We start from the raw sequence: 19,115 nt of genomic DNA on the forward strand, positions 1-19,115 counted from the left end.
GCTAATGCTAATGTTAGCGTAGCATGCGTGATATCGAGTGGACTCGAGAAGACTCGGACCTGTTAAAGCCTTAATATCTCCCTGACTGAACCTTTATTTTGAAAATCTTCTCTCGGAGCTGAACTTTGTCCGGAGAAATTTAAACGCGGACTGTGATGACGGCGGCGCCTGGTGGACGTCGGAGGAAGTGCAGCTGCTGCTTGGTGTTTTTGTACTTCACACCGAATCTTAAACGTCCTGCTGTGAGTGTGTGAGTGTGTGTGTGTGCTTCTCATCACTGTTTATTATCGTGCTGTGTTTTGTTGTTGTTGTTGGCTGAAGTCAGCTGACCACAGGAAAGATTGTCGGGACGCTAACAGTTTCCCCCCACTTCCAGTGTTTGTGCTAAGCTAAGCTAAGCACGCCGTGGACCTACCTCTGTGCTGACGCAGCAGCAGGAGACGGACGGAGAAGAATTCACTAAACGTTGGTGTTTATGAATTAAGATATTTAATGAGTTTGACGTGTTGTGATTAAAAGTGATAATTTAAGTGAATTAATAAAATAAATTTAAGAAAAAGTATCAGCTTCATTGTCAGTGCTCTTTATGTTGCTGAAGAGTTCAGACTCTTATTTTTATTTTTTATTTTTATATAAACAGGACCTGAAGTGATCCGGATTAACCCTCTGAAACCTGGATCGACATCAGCTTTTCTAGTGCTGCATTGATGCTTTTCACAAGTATTTTACCTTTGAAACCTGAATAAATTGGTTGAATTCCCTTCAGAAACTTGAGAAAAAGGAAGTGAGCAAGAAAATTACCTGAAAATTAATGTTAAAAATAGAAGAGAGCGAGAAACAAGACTTTTAGAAATGTATTTATTCTGTTCTATTCTTATGGCTATTATTATAAATGATATTATTTATTTATTCATTTATGGTTTTAGTTATTTAGTTAGTCAGTCACAGAGAGTGTGTGTAAAGGCAGCACTGTTCCTGAATAAATTTAATTTTTTTTACCCGTTCAGTTTATTTTTGATTCATCAATTATAATAATTAGTATTATTAATAAAAATAATGTGGTTTTAATTTGAAATGGTTCAATTTCTTTCAAAAACACAGGGGAAAAAATCAGTCAACAACTTGGTATAAAATGTCCTGCAAACTGCAAACAAATAGTTTGTTTTAGAGAAAAGAGAGAATCATTAGAATTTTTTACAAAAAAAAATACTTACTGAAAAACACCATGAAAATGATTTGCATTATTATTAGAATCATCAGAAATAATAATAATAATAATAATAATAATAATAATAATAATAATAATAATAATAATAATAATAATAATAATAATAATAATAATAATAATCTCTTACTTTGTCCCCTTTTTTTTATAATGTATTTATTTATTTTTTGAATATCCTAACTAGATTGAGCGGCAAGCTGCGGGGGCAATGACGCACTCGTTTCTGATTGGACGAGCTTAGCTACGCTCAATGTGACCAATCAGCGAGCAGCTGTGTTGTTATAAATTCCCGCTGTGAGCAGACAAAGTTATTCTCTCTTTGTTTCTTAATAATCTAACAGCCTCGTCATGTCCGGCCGCGGTAAAGGAGTAGCAAAGTCCAGAGCGAAGGCGAAGAGCCGGTCCTCCCGGGCCGGGCTGCAGTTCCCGGTGGGCCGCGTCCACAGGCTGCTGCGGAGGGGTAACTACGCTCAGCGGGTCGGCGCCGGGGCTCCGGTGTACTTGGCGGCGGTGCTGGAGTACCTGACCGCCGAGATCCTGGAGTTGGCCGGGAACGCAGCTCGCGACAACAAGAAGACCCGGATCATCCCCCGACACCTGCAGTTGGCGGTCCGCAACGACGAGGAGCTCAATAAGCTGCTGGGCAAAGTGACCATCGCTCAGGGCGGCGTGTTGCCCAACATCCAGGCCGTCTTGCTGCCCAAGAAGACCGACAAGGGCCCCAAGAAGTAGACCAGTACCGGGAACCCCGGCGTCAAACAACGGCTCTTTTAAGAGCCACACACTTCGATCTAAAGACCAACCCTTATTATTATTTAAAGCACTTACATGTTTGTAATGTGAGTTATAATCAAATGTTTTGAGCCTCATAACGTTTAGTTTGATCGTGAAAAATCAGTAATATTTACGCTATAACAATAATACTGCATTAAGCTTTGATTCTATGAAAAACTGGAAATGTAAGTAATGAAACCAGTTAAGTTTTATTTAAAGAATGAAAAGCAAAATTTCCCAAAACCTTACTGAGGTCTCCAAAAATATAATAAGGCAATATGTCAGCTGCAGCATTTTTGTCCTTTTCTTAATATATATTTTAATCGAAACACTTCTTTTTTAGGAAATGGAACAGAAATATTTAACCTAAATCATTGATTACTAAATTTCTAAAATGAATAATTAGAGCTGCAGAATTTATTTCGTCTTTTATAAATTACATATTATACATAAAATTAATCTAAAGTTTAAAATTAAAGCTTTAAAAGGAGAGGAAATGAATTTTACCAGTTACAAATGAATAAATAATGATGAAAAAATGTGAGTAAGAAAAAAGTGGCAGGATGTTGAGTTTAGCCCCGCCCACCGTCTTCTCTTACGTCCGCAGATGCGATTTAAATACAGCAGGTCAACAAAATATTATGATTATATTTATATTTTTTATTATAATTGTGATTTTCTAAAATTAGAAGTGCCCCCCTCCTCTATTTTTGTCTATCATTTGTCCTTTTTCTGTCATATATAATTGAAATAAAATATAATTTTATGTTATTTATTTATTTATTTATTTTACAAAAAAAAGAGTCTTTCTATGATCTGTTTTGTAAAAACAAAATAAATTGTAAATTTTAGGATGATGAACGACTGAAAGCACATCCTCACGGTATTGGCTTTTATGCACGAAAAAAACCTTAAATCTTAAAAAGTGCAACATAAATTCTGAGTATGAATGTTATGATCATGACTGATTATTATTTATATTATCATAAGGCCCTATTGACACTGAAGGAATTAGATCAATGTAATAAGCACACTCCTCCCACCAAAAACGTAACAAAAGCGTCATTTTTTTGAAAATGCGGTACTCTCAATAATGTGTGCTTAAAATCACCTGCTTGATTTTAGGTGTTAATGCTCGATAAATGCACTTTAACCCTATAAACCCCTAAAGATCTATTGATCTGCCTTTAATTTTTGTCCCATTAACTAATTTCTTGCAAATTATTGGACACTTTTTGCCAAGTCGGTCACTGGTCAAAAATGAAAAGTGCTTAAAAATTATATAAAGATGTAAATATTCTTCAAAATTAGAAGTACCTCTAATTGTATATCAGTGCAATACTTAGAGGAATAAAAGTACTTGGTTACTTTAACCCTTTGAAAGCTGGATCTTTTTTCTAAAATATGAGTGAAAAGACAATGTCCAACTAGACAAGAAATGTCCAACATTTACAACAAGTTAGTGAAAGGGACCAGAAAAAAGACCCGAAAATATAATATATTAATGATATTAATATTATTATTTTAAAATGTGCTGAAAACTATATTCATAATCATTATAATTATGATTTTAAAATTATTTTACAGGATAAAAATAGATACATTTTGTTAAATTATAGCAGTTTTTGGGGTAATTCATTTTTCTTTCTTTTTTTTTTACCTTGTCCTTTTCTTATTTTTTCTAAATTGTGCTAAGGTATTTTTATTTTATTTTCGCGAATTTCTTGCTAATAAATGAAAACAGTTTCAAAGGGTTAAACGTGAATTACATGATATTTTTTCTGATATTTAAAAATTCAAACTCAGGATGGTTGTGAGTGCGCATGCTCAGTGTTGATCACAGCGCTCAGCCAATCCCGTACGTGCGACGGCACACTTCATTTGCATAAAGCGCATATAAGTTAAAAGACGAGTTCGCGTCTCAGATAACTGTTTATATTAAATTCCGTGAAAATGTCTGACTCAGCTCTCCCCAAACCCGCCAGGAAAGGCTCCAAAAAAGCCGCTAAAACTCAGAGCAAAGTTGTTAAGAGGAGGAGAAAAGGCCGGAGGGAGAGCTACGCCATCTACGTCTACAAGGTGCTGAAGCAGGTCCACCCCGACACCGGCATCTCCTCCAAAGCCATGGGCATCATGAACTCTTTCGTCGGGGACATCTTCGAGCGCGTCGCCGGTGAGGGCTCGCGCCTGGCGCTCTACAACAAGCGCTCCACCGTCACCTCCCGGGAGATCCAGACCGCCGTGCGCCTGCTGCTGCCCGGGGAGCTGGCCAAGCACGCCGTGTCCGAGGGCACCAAGGCCGTCACCAAGTACACCAGCTCCAAGTAAACAGGAAGCTCACCTGTAAACAACAACAACAACAACAACAACAAGAAGGCTCTTTTCAGAGCCACACTCCATCTACTCAGAGCTCATTTCCTCACTTACATTGAAAATATCTGCCAATGTGTTTTATTATTGATCAGTTATTTACATATTTAATCAATTACTTCCTATTTATCACAGGTATTAACCAATCAACAGTTAGGAGTTAAAATGTGTCAGTAAACAGGAGAAAGAAACTTGTGTATAAAGCAAATTAAAAAGTGCATTTTATTTTTCACTACTTATGAGCTGGTTGGACCTGCTGTAGTTTTTTACATTTCAAAAGTTGTGATAAGATATAAAGTTAACTTTCAAATTTATTTCTGGCCCTTGCAGTCTGTATTTCTGTAAACACACATCATATTGATTATTGATCATTTATCAGGTAATGTTATCTTTGCATTTAATTGTACACATTTCTTCACTGTTAACTTGTTTCACCCTCAGTTTTTACACATGAAAATACAGTTTAATGTGTGTGACTTTACTCAAATCAGAATGAAATAATGAATATAAAAAACATGGAAACATACATGCACAAATGTAAGTTTTGCTGTTGTGGTATTATGTAGTTATTTATACATTATTGTAACCAAGGGCGTAGCGTTGAGTTGAACATTGGGGGGGTTGAGTGACGGGCTGCATGAGCCGCTCAGGTAGAGACAGATCACTAATGAAAATACAGCATTAATCATGGCTGTGATAAATGTTTTATTTTTGGTGATTTTTTTAACACTCGGTACTAGAATGATTCATTCTAGTATGCTATGCTATGGTCATTATTTGATTATAATTTGGATTATCATTAAAAACATCTAAGAATAAATTGGTGGAATAGGTAAAAAACACATCAAGACAGTAAATGAAAACTATAATGAATCAGTGTTTTATTTATTTAATTGACACAACATAACTTCTATGTGCAATATACTTCACATACTGTGCAATATGTCATACAATACACCGAGTCGCTCTGCTCATATTTATTATTTAACTTATACCTCCACACCCATGTACATAGCTGTATATAAGTCTATTTTTATTTTTATTTCTGTCTTTTTTATTCATATTCCTATTGCTATTTTTCTACCTATTTTGTACTTAATTCTGTAAAAAGCTTTTGTACTTGCACTGAAGGACTGTATAATGACAATAAAGAGCATTGTGATTCTGATTCTCTGCAGTTACACAGGCAAACTCTGCGAAATAAAAACAAATGTGTCCTGCTTTCAGAATAGGTTGGTGTCATCATTAGACCTTAACAATGAGAAATGTTAACTATTATGAAGATCCCAAAATGCTGTGATGACCGCCAGCCAGCTGAAGACACTCTGCTGTTATGATGCCATTTTTGTCAGCACAGGTAACCTGTAGCTTCCACGTGCAGCTCCCGCACACTACCTATGTGACATTTGACACAAGTATCCTTTGCTTTGTTTTTCTTTCACTTTCTTTGCACTTGGCACTGCCTTCTCCTCTCCATCTTCTGCTGCTCCGACCGGGGCTCACATAAAACCAGCACAGGCTTACGTTACAGAAATATGCATTACAGCAAACAAAGGCCGAATAATGGTGATGATAATCAGGAGTCCTGCTGTACAGGCCTGTCCCGCTGTACAGGCCTGTACGGCGGGACAGGCCTGTACGGCGGGACAGGCCTGTACGGCGGGACAGGCCTGTCCCGCCGTACAGGCCTGTACGGCGGGACAGGCCTGTCCTGGCCTCAAACACTGAGGATTAGCAGACGGGATGTCAGCAGGTGTGGAATTTGATCTTTCCAGTCATCTTTTTTTTTGCTGGTGGGCATCTCTGAAACGATTTCTGAATCACTCAGAGTTAGATGAAGCTTCCTCCAAACACTGAGAGACATCAGGCTGCTTTTTGACGTGCTGACGTACCGCGGGTAAGCGCGTTACATCACTTCCGGTGTCCTCGTCTGTGTCTCTGGTAGCGTCTCTGAGCTGCTCCTACGAGCGATCCTCAGCTGATCTTCTAACTTGTTCCTGACTGCGGCTGCTGTTATCTGTCTGTGACTGAAAACTCACTCAAGTTTTACTGAATCTCTCACAGCTGTCTCCTCTCAGCGGCTTTTCCTGCGTATTCACAGCCGCTCACTGTTAGCCCGTTAGCTGCGTTAGCATTAGCTCTGGTTAGCGAGGGCTCCTCCCTGCTCCTCTCCTCCCTGCTCCTCTCCCTCTGCTCCTCTCCCTCTGCTCCTCTCCTCTCTGCTCCTCTCCTCCCTGCTCCTCTCCTCCCTCTCCTCCCTGCTCCTCTCCTCCCTCTCCTCTCCACCCTGCTCCTCTCCTCTCTGCTCCTCTCTTCCCTGCTCCTCTCCTCTCTGCTCCTCTCCTCCCTACTCCTCTCCTCCCTCTCCTCCCTCTCCTCTCTGCTCCTCTCCTCTCTGCTCCTCTCCTCCCTGCTCCTCTCCTCCCTCTCCTCTCTGCTCCTCTCCTCCCTCTCCTCTCTGCTCCTCTCCTCTCTGCTCCTCTCCTCCCTCTCCTCTCTGCTCCTCTCCTCACTGCTCCTCTCCTCCCTGCTCCTCTCCCTCTGCTCCTCTCCTCCCTGCTCCTCCCTCTCCTCTCTGCTCCTCTCCTCCCTGCTCCTCTCCCTCTGCTCCTCTCCTCCCTCTCCTCTCTGCTCCTCTCCTCCCTCTCCTCTCTGCTCCTCTCCTCCCTGCTCCTCTCCTCCCTGCTCCTCTCCCTCTGCTCCTCTCCTCTCTGCTCCTCTCCCTCTGCTCCTCTCCTGCTCAGTGTGTCAGATGTTTAGTTACTCCTCTGCTTCCTTCAGTGATGGTGTTTCCTGTAAGTGTAGTTTATTTGCTGCGTTGGAGGCGGGGCTTAGCGATCTGAAAGCGCGGCTCCGCACCGTGGATAATCCCTCTGTAGCTGCGATAGTTAGCGAGCCCCTGTAGCCGGCGCGGACCGACATAGCGTAGCCTCTGCTAGCCGTCCCCCGGCAGCCCCCGTGCAGCCGGGAGGCTGGGCGACTGTCCGAGCGAAGCGTAGTAAGCCGAAGCCCGCGGTACACCTCCCACCCCCCCTTCACGTTTCAAATAAGTACTCCCCTCTCAACCACGCACCGACCGAGGACACAACCCTGGTCATTGGTAGCTCTATTTTGCAAAACGTGAAGTTAGTGACACCAGCGGCCATAGTCAAATGTATCCCTGGGGCCAGAGCGGGCGACGTCGAGTCAAATTTGAAGCTGCTGGCTAAGGCTAAACGTAAATACAGTAAGACTGTTATTCACGTTGGCGGCAATGACACCCGGTTACGTCAATCGGAGGTCACTAAAATTAACATAGAGTCGGTGTGTGAGTACGCCAAGACGATGTCGGACACCGTAATCTTCTCTGGACCCCTCCCCAATGTGACCAGTGATGACACGTTTAGCCGCATGTCAGCACTCAACCGCTGGTTGTCGCGGTGATGTCCAGCAAATGATGTGGGCTTCGTTAATAATTGGCGCTCCTTTTGGGGTAAACCTGGTCTTATCCGGAGGGACGGCATCCATCCCACTTTGGATGGAGCCGCTCTCCTCTCTAAGAATCTGGCCGAGTTTATTAGAGGCCCAAAGCCATGACGAACCAGAGTTGGGACCAGGTTTGAGAGTCGCAGTCTTACACGGTCTGAGCTTCCTCTAGCACAGTCACACACCCATAATGTAAATGTTATAAAAACAGTGTCTGTCCCCCGACCACTTCATTTGTTTAATACTAAAATAAACAAAAGGGGAGTTGTACATGAAAATCTCATAAAAATTAACTCATCTCCTGTCATACAGCATCATAACAGGAGAATTAAATGCGGACTCTTGAACGTTAGATCCTTATCAACCAAGGCTCATTTAGTCACTGATTTAATATCGGATAACCATATTGATTTATTATGCCTCACTGAGACCTGGCTCTGTCCTGAAGAGTACGTTAGCCTGAATGAATCCACTCCTCCTGGTCATATAAATAGTCACGTTGCGCGGGACACTGGCCGAGGAGGGGGAGTCGCTGCTATTTTTGATTCAAGCTTAGCAATTCACACTAAGGCCAAGTTAAACTATAATTCATTTGAAAGCCTTTTTCTTAGTCTTTCTCACCCATCCTGGAAAACTCTACAGCCAATTCTGTTTGTCATAGTGTGCCGCGCCCCCGGCCCATACTCTGAATTTCTATCTGAGTTCTCTGAGCTTATATCAAGTTTAGTGCTCAAATCAGACAAAATTATTATCGTGGGGGATTTTAACATTCACATGGATGTTAATAGTGATAGCCTTAGTTCTGCTTTCTCCACACTTTTGGATTCAATAGGCTTCAGTCAGTGTGTACATAAACCCACCCACCGCTACAATCACTCCCTCGATTTAGTCCTTGCGTACGGCATTGATATTGCAGATTTATCAGTCTTTCCTGAGATTCCTGCTCTGTCTGACCATTATTTGATAACTTTTAATTTTTTATTACTTGACTACAAGCCTCTCAGTAAGAGCTACTCTTCTAGATGTCTATCTGATTCAGCAGTGGCTAAATTTAAGAAACTAATTCCCTCTGCTTTGACATCATTACCATGTCTTACAACTCCTGAGCACACTACTACTAACTTAAGTCATTCCCAAATTGACTGTCTCATCGATAATGCTACTGGCTCACTGCGATCTGCAGCTCAGGTTAATCGATGACTCTAAATTGCCCTTAGGTGTGGCTGTAAGTGTGTATGGTTGTTCGTCTATATGTGTCGGCCCTGCGATGGTCTGGCGAACTGTCCGGGGTGACCCCGCCTTCCCCCCGATGACAGCTGGGATTGGCTCCAGCCCCCCTGCGACCCTTACGAGGACAAGCGGTTACAGAAAATGACTGACTGACTGACTATATCAGGAATGTGCAGATTGAGTTTAACAGTCGTAAAACTGTAGATGTTTAAATAAATATTTAAAATTTTAAACTAAAACACACAATCTGGACTAAATGTTTGCCACGTGCATGAACACAGACAAAATTATCAAAAAATGAAGAATGTAAAGCGCGTAAAATGCACCACACAGTCACTAAGAGGTTAACTCAGCACGCAGCCTCTCAGGTGTTGGCACGACTCAAAATGTGACTCATTTGTTTGACTGTTTTGACTGAAAGTGTCAAAGTTGCAGCTTCTCAGTGGTGAAACCTGCTGTTGTGTTTGTTTTATGTGATGGTTGACAGTATATGTTTCAGTCTGCAGACGTACAGACGAACTCAATAACCAAAGTCAATAAAACACGCCTCACGAATCTTTTTAGGTTTTTGGTGCAGCAGCCAGTCGGCCACGAGACACACGTCAGATTCACAGTCAGGTAACTAAGTTAATCTCTCGTATGTTAGAAAGGCCTGATTGTTTTGTCGTTTACAGTCTCGGTTTCCTGTTTATTTACATGCTGTGGTTTATAGAGCTGAACGCTGGTTCCTTCCTGTTCAGCTGTTACCTGAGAGCGCGGCTGCAAACAGCAGCGCAGACGGAGCTGCGTGGGAAATAAACAAAACCAGAGAATATTTTTGAGAATCGCTGATGAGAGTTTCTTCGGTCAGAGCGAAGCAGAAACACCGAATTGCTGCAAGAAATGAAACGTGAGAGATGATTCCTCTGAACGTCGTCTTCGCCGCTCTGATGGCAGCAGCTCACGGTAAAACCCATGAATTCACCTTAAATTCATCGCGATAGTTCGGACGATATTTTCACCTTTTTTTTATCCCCACTGCTGTTTTTTAAAACATTCACAGCGTTCATCGACTTTGGTTTATATTTTCTTCATTAAAAACGATGTTGGTGTTGCTGTCTGCCACTTTGGTCCTCACGAAAAATCTCGACGACTGTTGAACGCGTGGTCCAAAGCTGGAAAACTTCTTTAACCCTTTGAAACCTGGATCGACGTCAGTTTTTCTGCGCTCAGACCCTTTTTAAAAGCATTTAAAGCTGCCCGGTCTGAATTTGTGTCTGTCCGCGTCTTCGCGTTGACTTTGAACGTAAACATGCTGCGCCGCGTCGCGTCCTGTGTGATCGTACGGGTAAAGGACAGTTTTTAAACTTTATTTGTGTGTCTCAGCTTCTGTTTTGGAGCCAGCTGTCTCTCAGGTGTGCGTGTCGTCGTCAGGACGGAGGGAGGTCACCTGCACCTCCGAAGGCCACAATGTCAAGTTCACCTGGAGGCTCAACAACCAATCACTGCACACCGACCACAACTCGCCACCCGCCGACCCCGCAGCCGAGCCGCCGGACCGTCCTGTCAGCAGCACCGTCGCTGTGGAGGCAGATCAGTCCGGATATGTGACCTGTGAGGTCGGCAGCTGGCAGACGACCGTGCGCCTGACGGACTGTCGAGGTGAGACTGAACAGCCGAGTCATCAGAAGAAAATGTTGTCGTTGTACGTTTCTGCAAACCGAGGTACATTTTCATCTTCCTTACGCATTATAGACATTTCTAACGTGACACGCCTGCCGAGCTGCAGACCACAAGACAAAATCAATAACAAAAAACGGCTGTATTTGAGCAGTCAGAACTGCTTTTTAGGAGCTGGTCAGTCTTTTTGCAGTGGCCCCAAAATTTGTGTGTTTTGGGGACCTGTTGCTGTTTTTCCTGCAGCTTTTAAACCCCCAAATCTGGGTGTTTTCAGGGACCACTGTCACTGTGTTTGGAGCAGCGTTTTAGCCCCAAACATGGTGATTTTTTAAGGAACTGTCTCTGTTTTTACAGCAGTTTTTTAGACCCTAAATGTGAGTGTTTTTCAGGGACCCGTCACTGTTATTCCAACATCGTCTTAAGCACCAAAGATGGGTCTTCTTTTAGGGACCTGTCGCTACATAAGTGTAAGTGTTAAATGTGGGTGTTTTTTAGTGCCCTGTTGCTGTTTTGTGATCATGAAAAGTAACTAAAGCTGTTAAATAAATGTAATGCATTGAGGCAGAAGTACTAAAACCACACTAAGGATACTTCATTATAACTGAATGTCCTGCACTGAGGATGCTTCGTACAAATATTATCAGTAAAATAACCTGCAGAGAAACAGCCCCTGTGAGCGTATATACTGTGATATACCTAATTATGTACTGTTATATACTTTATTAGTGGTTGTAGTTTTGTTCTTGTAAATTGCAGGTAAAGTAAAAGTAACGTAACTCTTTTCATGTCTGTATTTCATCTCTTGGAGCTGTTGGGTTCCAGTTCCTGTATGCGCCTGTGGTCATCGCCGCCGCCGCCGTCCTCTTCCTCCTCGCTCTGTCGGTTTGTTTTGTCCTGTTATTCAAGACGCGCGTCTCTCCGGATGATGATGGAGGTAAGAACCGTTTAAAGGGCCGGTTCACCCAATTATATACCCAATGTTATCTTTAGTTACAGACGATATAAACAGGCGTTTTCACTTTAAACCGAAGCTTTGGCTTCTGTTTTCAGTGATTGTATTTCAGCTGCTTCAACGTTTTTCAGCATTTTAAATGTTAAACATGCAGTTTTCAGCACCGTGCACACAACGTTATTCAGAAATTTAGGTCCTTTTTTAGGTTTGCTGTGGGCGTCTGTGTCTGCTGAGTGAAGCTGAAGTGAAAATTTAAGTGTAAGATGAGTCAAAGTGTCAAATTAAAGATAAAAAATGTAGGAAAAAAACAAAACCGTTTATCTAATTCATTCATATGGCAGCGACTTTTACCCCCCCATGTTTTTAATGTTTTTTAGGGACCTGTCGGGTTTTTTTTAGTGGATATTCAGGTAGCAAGTGTGGATGTGTTTTAGGGACCCATCACTTTTTCCAGCAGATTTTTAGCCCCCAATGTTAGGTGTTTTTTAGGGACCCATCGCCAATTTTCCTGCAGCTTTTTAGCCCCTAATTTTGGGTGTTTAAGACTTCACCATACCAGAGTGTCAGATATTTTCAAAGTTTGCAGTTTTTTAAAGTTCCTGTCTGACAAAAGTCTGTTTTTTTTAAGCCAGAGAATCATGAATTATCTGTAAATAAACGGTTGATGCAGAAGTTTCTCTGGTGTTTCAGATGATGGGGAAATCACGTACGCGGACGTGAAGATTCGGATGCGTCAGAAGAAACGTGAGGCTGAAACCTGCGTAGAAACGGTGGAGTACGGGCAGGTCAGAGTTCATCAGCAGTCAGATACATAAACTCCACAGAAAAGCCCCGGAGACGCCACGTTCCCTTTAACGGCTCAGAAATATAATATATTATATTAATGATAATTCAAAAAAGCAGTAATAAACGATAAACGATCAATCTACCAATAAAGATAAAATAAAAAAACACACAAAACAACAATAAAGTCTCATTCTTCATCATCCAACTCAAAGATCATTAAACAACCAGCTGAAAATAACTGATGAACAAACCAAATAACTAATAACCAACTAACACAGGACGATATGCCGCCCCAGAAACATCATCCGTCTAAACTACATAAAAAACAACGATAACCTGCAATCAAAAATAGACATATACGCAACAAACGCCCCAAATTCATTCACGAACGTGTAAATGAGATATTCATTTCTGTTTACCTACTTTTCCTTTTATTGAACGTATTTAATCAATGAAAAAGAACATTTACAAAGAAAAGATCCATCAAAAAATACAAGGAAATGGACTAAAAAAGACAAATTTCCAACAGAAAAAGAATTAATATAAAGCTGCAGCTGCACTAAATTGATCAATATTTAACACAGTAAAGTGCACAACATATATGAAAGTTACAGAGAAATATGAGTTATTAAGTAACTTATAATAAAATTCACAGCGTATGAAATATACAGAGAAACACGAGTTATGAACTAACTTCTGCAGGATGTTTTTTGACCCTCAGGCGATGAAGGCGTGACTGAGAGGCAGCAGCTTTGGTTTCTGGGAGATTTGAGACGAGATGTCTTCGCTCTGAAGTTCTCAGAAACACTTTTTTGTTTTGCGTTCGTCACGGTGACGCTCGCCACGGTTAGTTGGGTTTCTCTCTGACTGACAAACACACGGCGTCAGCAGACTATGACGGTCATTAGCCGCCTGTGTGTGTGTGCATGTTGGAGTTAATGATGTGTGTGTGTCACTGAGTGGTCGTCCAAGTGCTGGAACAAGCGCTCACATCTGCTGCTTAACCCTTTGAAACCCGCGACCGTGCCGCCTCTCACCAGCATTTAAATTTGAGACACCAGAAAAAAATGGTTTGGTTTCTTTTTAAAAACGTTTCTTACGAAAAGGCGACCAGCATCGTGGTTTGAAATGTCCCGCTAATGCAAAACAAAAAACCAAGAAACAAGAAAGTGACGAGAAAATTATCTGAGCTCCAAAAAACAACCAAAAAAGAGTCAAAGTAGTGATGCTGAGATTATAAATTAGCATTTTTTTATGAAATAAAAAAGAATATTTATGATTTTTAATATCATATATTTGATCCCATTCCATTATATATTTGATTTTTCTTTTTTTTCCTTAGAGAGGACCTAAAGTATATATATATATATATATATATATATATATATATATATATAACAACTTTTAAGTAAAATTTGGTATTACTACTTTTAGTTAACCCTTTGCAACCCGAGCAAACTGGCTTTATTTTTATCAAAAACATGGAAAGAAGACAATAAGCAACGTAAGAAACCTAAAAATTAGCAAGAAATGAGTAAAAGATGACTTTTAAAAATGATAAAATAAAATGATAAATACAAATAATAACTAACCTAATTTTAAATATGTAATCATAATACTTATAATTTTAGTTTTCTTGATATTGTCCCCAGGTTATGTGATCCTTTTATGATTGTCTCTGTCTTTTTTGTTCGTTTGTTTGCTTATTAAATTTAAAATATCAGACATGTCACACACACATTGGTCTCTGTTCTTGATCTTTTCCTCTAGTTAAATCATACATTTATGATTCTCTCTGTCTCATAAAAGACTGACTCAACAGTTTGATAAAATATGGTTTTAGACAGTAAATAAATCATACTGATATAAATTCTTTCATGGAACAACATTAAATATATGGTATTAATGACAGTGAGTAATCATCTTTTTTTAAATTTAAATAAAAAATGTTTACATCTTTGACCATAAAAGATCAACTCAAAAGTTTGATAAAACATGATTTTAGACTGTAAAAATCATACTGATGTAATTTTCCTCATCAAATATATAATAGAATAATGTTAAATCTATGTTATTAACAACAGTAAATATTTTTCCTTCTTTTATTGAATAAAAAATGTAAATTTATTATCTCAGCATCACAACTTTTACCATAAAATACCAACTCTAATGTTTGATTAAACATGGTTTTAAACAGTCAAAAAAATCATACTAATATAATTTCTTTCATAAAGTATAAAATGGAATAACATTAATTATATGGTATTAACAGTGAGTATTCATATTTTTTATATTTCATAAAAATGTGAATTTATTATTTTAACATGGCTACATAAAAGGCAAACTCAACAGTTGGTAAAACATGCTTTCTTACTGATATAATTTCTTTTTCAAATATAAAATGGAATAATGTTAAATATACGACAGTGAATATTAATCCTTTTATATTTAATAAAAAATGTAAATTTGTTATCTTAACATCACAACTTTTACCACAAAAGTTTGACTCAAAAGTCTGATAAAACGTGGTTTTAGACAGTAAATTTTTTCTCTGTTCATATAAAACAGATTTTAAAAGTGTCATTTAACAACATTTAATAATCAGGGTTTTTTTAATGTTTTTTTTTTATTTCTAAGCAAATAGTTTGTTTAAATTTTATTATCTTAGTTTCACCACATTTACCCTAAAAGGCCAAATGAGTTTAGTAGAGCTTGTTTTTGTAATAATAATAATAATAATAACATTAGATTTTACTTTTTAAATGTTTTTATTTTTAATAAACGTGCGGAGCGAGCTGAGCTCAGCAGCTGATCAGCGCTCGTCAATACGAGGTGATCAGATCAGATCAGACCGGATCATTAACTCTGTTTGTTTTACTGAGTGCTGCCACACACACACACACACACACACACTCACACTCACACACACTCACACACACACACACACACACACACACACACTCACAGGGAGGAGGTGATGGAGGTGATGGAGGATAAAAGGAGAGGAGACCCTCCGTTCTGCCTCACACCAACCAGCTCCCAGCTGACCTGCACCTCCTCTTCATCACAGAATCTCCTCCTCTACAGGTGAGATACTCCTCCTCTTCCTCCTCTGTCTACACCTCCGTCTCCTCCTCTGTTCATTCACCTCCGTTCTCCCTCTTTTCTTCTACATTTTGGCTTTTTTAAATAAAAAATTCTAATTAAATTATTATTTCCTAAATATTTCTCGTCACACCATCGTTACTATTGATTTTGGTTGTTTATGTCCTTCATATTTTACTGTAGGCTTTTTTTTAAAGTGATAAAATAATGTTTGAAATAAATTAAATGGATTTACTGTGAGTGAAACCCATTTTATATTATATTAATAAATTATTTGTAAAATCTGTTTCTATAACATAGTTTGTTTTTACACTTTATGTTTGTGCTCGATGTTCATTAATATTACGTATAAAATCCAAAAATCTTTATTCATGTTGATTTCATGAAGAGAATCTGTCCGTCTGAAGATAAAAAGTGTGTCCGTGTCCGTGTCCGTGCTCGTGTCCGTGTCCGTGTGTCCAGTTCGGCTCCACCATGGCGGCTCTGTGGCTCCAGTCTGTCTCTCTGCTGGTCTTACTGGTCGTGTCGTGGCCGGGCTCCCAGGCCGCCACGGCCCCGCAGCACCTGTGCGGCTCTCACCTGGTCGACGCCCTCTACCTGGTCTGCGGGGACAGAGGCTTCTTCTACAACCCCAAGAGAGACGTGGACTCTCTGATGGGTGAGACACAAAAACAGACGCTGTCCAACATCACAAAATGTCAAATCTGAAAACCTAAAACATTTTTGTCTTTTTTACGTCTTCTGAGCGTTTTCAGGCTAAAATCCCAAATATGGCCCCGATAGGGTGCCAGGTGGTCCCCCAAACATTTTCTAATTCACAATAAAAATGAAGCAATTCATCCTAGAAATGTCCTAAATAAGGAAAAATCCTAGACGCATCTTAAAATACGACAAATGCCCTTAAATCCTCAAACTGTCCTAAAATCTAAGAAACATCCCAACACCTGAAAACGTCCTTAAATCTGAGAAATGTCCAAACAGTCCAGAAACATTCTGAAATCAAAGAAATGCCCTAAAATCCTACAAACATCCAAAAATCCTGGAAACATCCTGAATTCTGAGGAATACTCAGAATGTAAGAAATGTCCTAAAATCCTAGAATTGCCCTTAAATCCGAGAAATGTCCCAAAAGTCAAGAAACGTGATAAATTTTTTTTAGAAATGTGCAAAAAAATTTAACAAACTTCCTAAAATTTGATTAACTCCCTAAAATCCCACAAATATTCTCAAACTGCAGAAATGTCCTCAAATTCTAGTACAGTCCTAAAATCACAGAAACATACATAAATCTGATAAACATACGATTTTTCCTGCAATCCTTGAAACATCATAAAGACCTAGAAATGTCTTGAAATCCAGAAATACATCCAAAAATCCAAGAAACATCCTGAAGTCCCAGATATGTCCTTAAATACAGAAATATCCTAAATTCTGAGAAATGTCCTTAAGTACTACAAATGTCCAATACTCCAAAAAATGTCCTAAAATCCTACAAATGCTCTGAAACCCAAAAAGCTTAAAATACTAGAAACTTCTTAACGTGTTTGTACGTTGCCCCTGGCCCCTGGCCCCTGGCCCCTGGCCCCTGTCATTAAGAGAAAGGGGCCCCGACACAGAGCCGGTTGAGTTTTCCAGGTTCAGACCGCTTGTTGCAGTAAAAGTACAAATACACTGTGAAAATACTCTGTAACAAATAAAAGTACTGCGCTGAAAATGTGGCTGAGCTAAAAACAAAAAGCGCAGGTTTATCTGACAAACACGCCTAAACCCCGTCTGTCCGTCTGTCTGTCTGTCTGTCTGTCCGTCTGTCTGTCTGTCTGTCTGTCCGTCCGTCTGTCTGTCTGTCTGTCCGTCTGTCTGTCTGTCTGTCTGTCTGTCTGTCTGTCCGTCTGTCTGTCTGTCTGTCTGTCCGTCTGTCTGTCTGTCCGTCTGTCTGTCTGTCTGTCCCTCTGTCCGTCTGTCCGTCTGTCCCGTCAGGTTTCCTCCCTCCGAAGGCTGGCGGAGCGGCGGCGGGCGGCGAGAACGAGGTGGCGGAGTTCGCTTACAAGGACCAGATGGAAATGATGGTGAAGCGCGGCATCGTGGAGCAATGCTGCCACCGACCCTGCAACATCTTCGACCTGCAGAACTACTGCAACTGAACAGCTACCAGGAGCCTAGCTTAGCCTAGCTTAGCTTAGCTTAGCTTCTTGGCTAACGTAGCCTGGAGCCCCGCCCACCTCCGACCGCCCCAGCTCCTCCCCCCTCAGGTGACGGCAGAGCTGCCGTCACCTGCTGAGAAATGTATGAAATTATTTTTCATAAAAAATAAAGTTTTGTGAATTGAGATTTTCAGAAACGCGTGTTTATTAATGTTGATTTTTATTTTATCTCTGTCTTTATTGTTATTTAATCACAGTAATAATAATAACAATAATAATCACACAAATGATAATAACAACTTTTACTAACTAACTTCTACTGTACGGAAGCCAATGAGGGCTGTGCCTCCAATAATTGTTTTATTGGTGTTACCTCAAAATCATGCCTTAATTTCTTTTTCACAGATATCGAAATAATTAACCCATTTTTATAAGAAAATAAAAATGTTTCCCAGACTCTTGAGAAACCAAGCTTTGTTATCTGTTATGTCAGATATAATATAATATAATACAATATAATATATAAAGAAGAAGTCAGTCAATAATAATAATAATAATAATAATAATAATAATAATAATAATATTAAAAATAAAAAGGGACGTGATTTCTTGCTGCACAAACAGTTGTTCACACAGCAGCAGGATGCAAAAAAACTCCAAACTTCAGTTAATTAAAAAAAATGATAATTAATATGATTAAAAAATAATCTGAACGCAGTATATTCATTTTGTGACATCACAGGATAATCGACTAAAACCCAACACTATTTATTTATTTATGTTTTTTTATTTAGATTTGATTAATTAAAAAAATAAATTATATTTAAAGAGTGTGTTTCATGGTACTCAAAGATACTTTGCACAAATAAAAACAAAAAAAGTGAGTTCTGATTATTGATTTGAACTGGGACAGACTGGTGCAATCCCAAATGTAATTCATCTCTTTTTTCTCTTATTTTCAGAAAACTGATTTATGATTAACGCTTCTGTGTTTTTACAACGTCCGCCACGAGGGGTCAGCAGCCACTTTCTGCACAACATGAAGAGACCTGAAGCTCAGATTTATGTTTTATTGACTGAAAAAAGTCCTCACTCTGTTAAAAGCAATCAGTAAAATAATAAGAAATAAAAATAATCAGTAAAATATAGTTCAAAGTATTTAATGTGGCTGTTTTACTGTCATATCTGATCTCGTGCATTCGTGTAGAAACAGATTTTTACTGCAGAAGTCGGTCGAGCTGGAGCTCATTTTGAAATATTAACTTTTGATTATGGATTCATCCTGAAAAATGATTGGAGGAGCTGTTTAAATAAAATCAAATCAAATGGTTTAACAAATATTAATCCTAAATTTTATTTATTTATTAACTGTGTCATTGTTGTATTTATTGATAATAATGATTACTTT

At 39.5% G+C, this 19,115-nt stretch overlaps 4 protein-coding genes across 6 annotated transcripts; all 4 read left to right on the forward strand.

Moving 5' to 3' along the window:
* Positions 1-1,548: 1,548 nt before the first annotated feature.
* On the forward strand, positions 1,549-2,664 carry LOC121966950 (histone H2A-IV). The gene has a single exon (XM_088088339.1). The coding sequence runs from the start codon at positions 1,574-1,576 to the stop codon at positions 1,955-1,957; it is 384 nt and encodes a 127-aa protein (XP_087944465.1). The 5' UTR covers positions 1,549-1,573; the 3' UTR covers positions 1,958-2,664.
* Positions 2,665-3,782: 1,118 nt separating this feature from the next.
* LOC121965861 (histone H2B 3-like) lies at positions 3,783-4,683 on the forward strand. Its single transcript, XM_042515975.2, has one exon. It carries the CDS (start codon positions 3,953-3,955, stop codon positions 4,325-4,327), a length of 375 nt encoding a protein of 124 aa, XP_042371909.2. The 5' UTR covers positions 3,783-3,952; the 3' UTR covers positions 4,328-4,683.
* Positions 4,684-6,174: 1,491 nt separating this feature from the next.
* LOC148187183 (uncharacterized) lies at positions 6,175-14,201 on the forward strand. Of its 3 annotated transcripts, none has more exons than XM_088088338.1 (6): positions 6,175-6,266; positions 9,629-9,682; positions 9,777-10,009; positions 10,478-10,705; positions 11,532-11,657; positions 12,366-14,201. In XM_088088338.1, exons 3-6 carry the CDS (start codon positions 9,961-9,963, stop codon positions 12,488-12,490), a joined length of 528 nt encoding a protein of 175 aa, XP_087944464.1. In that variant the 5' UTR covers positions 6,175-6,266; positions 9,629-9,682; positions 9,777-9,960; the 3' UTR covers positions 12,491-14,201. The 3 variants fall into 3 exon arrangements, with proteins under 3 accessions (XP_087944464.1, XP_087944462.1, XP_087944463.1); XM_088088336.1 differs by having other exon boundaries at positions 6,180-6,266; positions 10,430-10,705; XM_088088337.1 differs by having other exon boundaries at positions 6,190-6,266; positions 9,805-10,009; positions 10,430-10,705.
* Positions 14,202-15,396: 1,195 nt separating this feature from the next.
* ins (preproinsulin) lies at positions 15,397-17,892 on the forward strand. Its single transcript, XM_088088357.1, has 3 exons — positions 15,397-15,548; positions 16,029-16,224; positions 17,544-17,892. Exons 2-3 carry the CDS (start codon positions 16,041-16,043, stop codon positions 17,705-17,707), a joined length of 348 nt encoding a protein of 115 aa, XP_087944483.1. The 5' UTR covers positions 15,397-15,548; positions 16,029-16,040; the 3' UTR covers positions 17,708-17,892.
* The last annotated feature ends 1,223 nt before the right edge of the window (positions 17,893-19,115 follow it).

Source organism: Plectropomus leopardus, chromosome 15, assembly GCF_026936395.1.
Source record: "Plectropomus leopardus strain MGB_pleo_1.0 chromosome 15, ASM2693639v1, whole genome shotgun sequence".
In the NCBI taxonomy this organism is placed as follows: domain Eukaryota; kingdom Metazoa; phylum Chordata; class Actinopteri; order Perciformes; family Serranidae; genus Plectropomus; species Plectropomus leopardus.

Excerpts from the sequence above, each read along its gene's own strand:
- ins (XM_088088357.1), top strand. The coding sequence starts at position 16,041 with ATGGCGGCTCTGTGGCTCCAGTCTGTCTCTCTGCTGGTCTTACTGGTC. Across the intron at positions 16,225-17,543 it reads AGACGTGGACTCTCTGATGG|GTTTCCTCCCTCCGAAGGCT; the intron begins GTGAGACACAAA and ends CTGTCCCGTCAG.
- LOC121966950 (XM_088088339.1), top strand. The coding sequence starts at position 1,574 with ATGTCCGGCCGCGGTAAAGGAGTAGCAAAGTCCAGAGCGAAGGCGAAG.
- LOC148187183 (XM_088088336.1), top strand. The coding sequence starts at position 9,961 with ATGATTCCTCTGAACGTCGTCTTCGCCGCTCTGATGGCAGCAGCTCAC. Across the intron at positions 10,010-10,429 it reads TCTGATGGCAGCAGCTCACG|CTTCTGTTTTGGAGCCAGCT; the intron begins GTAAAACCCATG and ends TGTGTGTCTCAG. Across the intron at positions 10,706-11,531 it reads GCGCCTGACGGACTGTCGAG|CTGTTGGGTTCCAGTTCCTG; the intron begins GTGAGACTGAAC and ends CATCTCTTGGAG.
- LOC121965861 (XM_042515975.2), top strand. The coding sequence starts at position 3,953 with ATGTCTGACTCAGCTCTCCCCAAACCCGCCAGGAAAGGCTCCAAAAAA.